General features: G+C 53.0%; 1 protein-coding gene across 1 annotated transcript; it reads left to right on the top strand.

Moving 5' to 3' along the window:
* Nucleotides 1-2834: 2834 nt before the first annotated feature.
* NT5C (5', 3'-nucleotidase, cytosolic) lies at nucleotides 2835-4192 on the top strand (the record flags this gene model as incomplete). The annotated part of the gene is made up of 4 exons (XM_010146520.1): nucleotides 2835-2935; nucleotides 3013-3073; nucleotides 3863-3977; nucleotides 4054-4192. Coding segments are annotated over 4 exons (416 nt in total), but the record flags the coding sequence as incomplete, so codon positions are not given.
* Between the last annotated feature and the right edge of the window lie 334 nt (nucleotides 4193-4526).

Below are 4526 nucleotides of genomic sequence, written 5' to 3'. Positions count from 1 at the left end.
GGGTTGGGCCTACCTCCAGGCTCTTTGGGATCGGCCTGACACCAGCCAGTCCCTGTGGCCGCTGTGGCTGCCCACGGACAGACAGTGTGTTAGACGCAGGGGGTGTGGGAAGTACCGTGATAATGCTTTCAGCATTTCCCTCTTCCCGAAGTGCTGTTTATGCTTTGTTAGTGCTGAGCAGCTGCCCCTTGAAACTTGAGCCGTTGCTTTTTCTTTCGTTTGATTTTAAGTTGAGCATTAGTTTCACCTTGTAAATCCATTTTATTTAGCAAGTCTTTTGCTTGAGGCCTTCTTCCCTGTACTTGCCTATCTGGCCTTGCGTGTGTGCAGCAATTTGGTTGACGAGGATTTCTCTGCCGGGCGTTTAGGATGTGTTACCTGGCCCCAGACAGCTGGAAAAAAGGATTAAACATCTCCAGCGGTGGCAAAAATTCTTGAGTTAAGTATTGCAGTGGGAAAGCTTAGGGACAGATGTAATTCCTCCAGTTTTGAATCCAAGTCGTTATCTTGCTAATGACGATGGGGTGAGAATGGAGAAAATTGTTTCACTTTCTTTTTCTAGTAATGAGGGTTTTGGGGTTTTTTTGACAAACAGCTTTTCGTTCTGAGTCATCAAATCAACTTTCTTTTTCCAGCAAAGCCAGACATTTTTGTGACGGGGTGGAAACGTGCCAGGCTCTGCTGTCTTACTATAGGATAAAAGAGCTTTCAGGCACAAGCCCTGATTCTGTAATTCTATCTCCTTGGAAAGAGCTCCAGGGAATTGTTGCTGGGATCAGTGAGGCTTTGCACGGAGACAGATCTGGGCAGTTCTGATCGCCAGCTCTTCACCTAGACTCTTGAACCTCTTCTGATTTGTGACATCAGTCAGTGCTTCCAAATTTCTGGCTGTTGATTTACGACTCTTTGTAAATTGCGATAGCTGAGTGAGCACTCTCACCTGGGAGACCTGTTTAACGCTGACTCCTCGTTGCTGCTTAATTGGAATGGGTTTTAGGTAGACGTTCCCCTGGTGATACAGAGCAAGCAGACCATCAGCTGGACGATAAAGCCATCTTGTACAATTTCTAAGCAAAGGCTGACAGCCTATCTTGGCAGAATACTTACCAAGAACTAAGTTTTCCAAATTGTTGGGTGACATGGGAACCTAAGGCTTCAATGCCCAGGGAAAAATAGTCGCTCGGCACTGCTGGAGTTCAGTGTGTGACCCCAGGGAAGGTACGACTGGTGTGTCTTAGGGTAGAAGAGATACTGGAAGCTTAACCTCTGTCTGAGATCGAAGCTTAAGCCTGGAAGTGGGCTCATCCCTTAGCGCTGCTGCTGCGGGTGCTTTGTCACGATGGGTTGTGTGACTTAGGCTGCGACCCGCACTGAAATGCTCCGATTGAGCGCAGGCCGCTGCACGGTCACCAAGTGGCAATATCTGAAATTAACTATCCAGAGCTGGATGCAAACCGGTGAACTCCCTAATGATAAAAAGGTGCGAGAATGTCTTATCAGTAAATTAAAGAGAAAAAAGGGCTGGAAGGAGGGTCCTGCCCAGAGGCACAGGAATTGCCCTGGAAATCCTGCCTTTCCTTTTAGAGATGCCACTGTATGGTATCATTAAATTCCTTTTACCTTTTTGCACCAGTTTTGGACACTTTAGCCTGGGAAAACATTTCTCCTCCAATCATCTTGTTTCTTTCCTAATTACACTCACTTAGAACTGATTGTAACTTCAGAGAGAACCCCCTTTCCCACCTGTTTATCATTGGTGACTCCTGTGATAAGGCATGTTGGATGCCACGTGTGTGGAAGGCGTGTCTGACACCGAGGGCAGGTGTAGAGAGAAAAGGGATGAGGCTGTGGTCCCCGTGATCGTGCTGCTCCGTCCACTGCTAAGGTGGCGTGGTCTGAGACGGATGAGAGGAGCGGTGGGTGGTGGGACCCCCCCCAGACCACCCGAACCCAGCCCAGCTGGGGCTCGCGGGGGCGCACAGCTTGGTTCAGGACGCTGAAAGTTCTTGGGGCAGCACAGGGATCCACGTCTGGATTTCCTGCTGCAGTCTCTTTGCAGTCTCTGCAGTCTCTCTAGACTTTGCACCGACACGTTACCACAGAGGAGCAGCTAATCCACGCTGAAGTCGAAATCTGCTCCTTGAACGACTGTTATTTAGGGCGTGATTGAAACTCATGGCAGGAAAGGAACGGAGCTTTCCCAGCTCCCATCCTCTTCCTTCCCTCTTGAACTGTTTTAGTCCGAAAGGATTAACCCCAGTGTGTGGGTGTGCTGACCTGGCCCCTACACCGAGGGTGGTAATTAGCATGGTCACCATATTGCCCTGATTGCACGGAAAGAAAAGAGGCTGTTGGGGAGTACATGTGTCTACCCACTCATCCTGGTAAATTCCTGAGCCAGAAGCAAATTTCAGTCAAATGTGACAGAGGAGCAGCAGCCTCAGACTTGTTCCTTGGATTTGCACAAGGGTTAGTAAGAGGGACCTGCTGGGAAGGGCTGAGGCGTGAGCTCTCCCTCTGTCAGACCGCGGCGTGAGCCATGTCTGTGGTGCTGCTCACGGAGCAGCTTGTAGAAACAGCCAGGTCAGGATCAGCTCTGCCTCCTCGCTCCGAACAAGCCACCGGAGAGTAACTTCTCATTCTTGGGTGCTTGGGCTGGACTTTTCCCGGAACCCAGAAGGTGAGAGAAGCTGTAATCCACCCTCGGCGTGAAGCAGCATCTCTAAAGCGCCGGCCCTTTGCCGGCCGTTACACACGGGGGAACTGGACGGCTGCTGTGCGCGGAGCTCGGCTGAAAGCACGGGCGTTGCTAATTGTCCTCCTGTCTCTTGCAGGCTAAGGTAGCCAGCATCTATGAATCGCCGGGCTTCTTTCTAGGGTTGGATCCAATTCCAGGAGCCCTCGAAGCTATGCAGGAGATGATCCACATGCAGGAGTAAGGACGCTTTGCAGCCCTTTCCCATTATCTTACGCGCTTTCCCCTGACCGCTCACGAAGGCTCTTTCTTTTCAGCACCGAGGTCTTTATTTGCACAAGTCCTCTCCGGAAGTACGAGCACTGCATCCTGGAAAAGGTGGGAGAGAATTGATTTCGCGGGTTTTAATGCTGCTTTTGCAGGGACTTGCAATTTTGTACCACCCAAGTCAGTCGTTCATTTATACAGACAGCTGGGCGCAGGCTGCCCTGCGACCCCCCTGTCCGAGGGGCAGCAGCCCAGACCCCAGCAGCGTAGGACGGGGAATCTCGGAATGCCGCGTGATGCCGGCCTTGTCGCGGGGCACGCGAGCTCTGCGCTCTCGGGTCTGGCGTGACGCTGGGGCGCTGGCCGCGTCAGCGGGCGATAGCGAAGGAACGCAACGGCAGCACGGCAGGGGAAGGCAGGCTTGGCTTTCAGCACGGCCTGCAGGGATGGGGTATTCCCAGGGGATTCCACGCTGGAGGCTCCTCAGCCCACAAAACCTTATCCTGTGTAAATCCGGAGCGTGAGACACCCAGCTCTCCTGAAAGAGGCTGGCGCCGAGTTAAGACGAGGCTGTAGCGTTGGAATTAGTCCTGTCTGACGCTGGCACAAGAACGGAGGGGGGGACCTTAATCCCTGGAATGATTTAGATAGGCACAGCCCACGTGCCCTGGGCAGGCCGCCAGCGCCGCTCGCCAAGCTGATGACGATCAGTGCCGACTGAAGGCCGGTTTGCGAGTACAGGTTAAATCCTTGTCCTGGGCCGTAGCCGGGCTCTGTGGCGGGGATTCGCAGGCACAGATGTGGGATTTGGGGGGAAAAGATGCCTGTACTGGGGCTGATCTGACTTGAGCAACGTGGAAGATGAAGGCACAGCAGGATTTTCTCTTCTTGCCTCTGCAGTATAAGTGGGTGGAAAAACATCTGGGACCCGAGTTTGTGGAGCGGATTATTCTGACCCGAGATAAGACCGTCGTGTCTGCCGACTTGCTGTTTGACGACAAGGATACCATTAGAGGTGTGAAAAGCATTTGTGTCGCTGTTAGCCGGGGAGGAAACCCCCCAGCTGACTCCAGCTTTCTCTCCCCCCTCAGGCGCGGAGCTGAACCCGAGCTGGGAGCACATCCTCTTCACCTGCTGCCACAACAGGCACATCCAGCTGCCGGCACCGCGCAGGCAGCTGCTCTCCTGGGCGGATGACTGGAAGGCCATCTTGGAAAGCAAGCGCGGGCGGTAACACAAAAAGGGGGAGGCTGTGCTCTTCCCGCGGCCAGGGAAGAACCAGCTCACCCGCGGGCAGGGGGGGCAGCGAGCACCCTCGCCCCGGCGGGGTTGGGGGGGGTCAGTTGCCGTGAGAAGTGAGCTGCCCAGCCAGAGCTGACTGCTCTCTGGGTTTCGGGAAGATGGCTCTGTGTTCAGTCAGTTAATCTCTGTAGAGCTGTTTTGGGTGTTTGCTGGTGGTGAAGACAGACTATAAAATACAAGCGGTTGTGGTTTGTTTGTTGTTCAGGGTTTTTTTTTTCCTCGTGTGCATGTGCTTTTAACCTCTTTCCTGTTTGTTTTGGGC

This window comes from Eurypyga helias, unplaced genomic scaffold (assembly GCF_000690775.1).
Source record: "Eurypyga helias isolate BGI_N326 unplaced genomic scaffold, ASM69077v1 scaffold36482, whole genome shotgun sequence".
Taxonomy (NCBI): Eukaryota; Metazoa; Chordata; class Aves; order Eurypygiformes; family Eurypygidae; genus Eurypyga; species Eurypyga helias.
The sequence above is the reverse complement of the archived record's forward strand: the minus strand, read 5'-3'. Positions and strand labels throughout refer to the sequence as shown.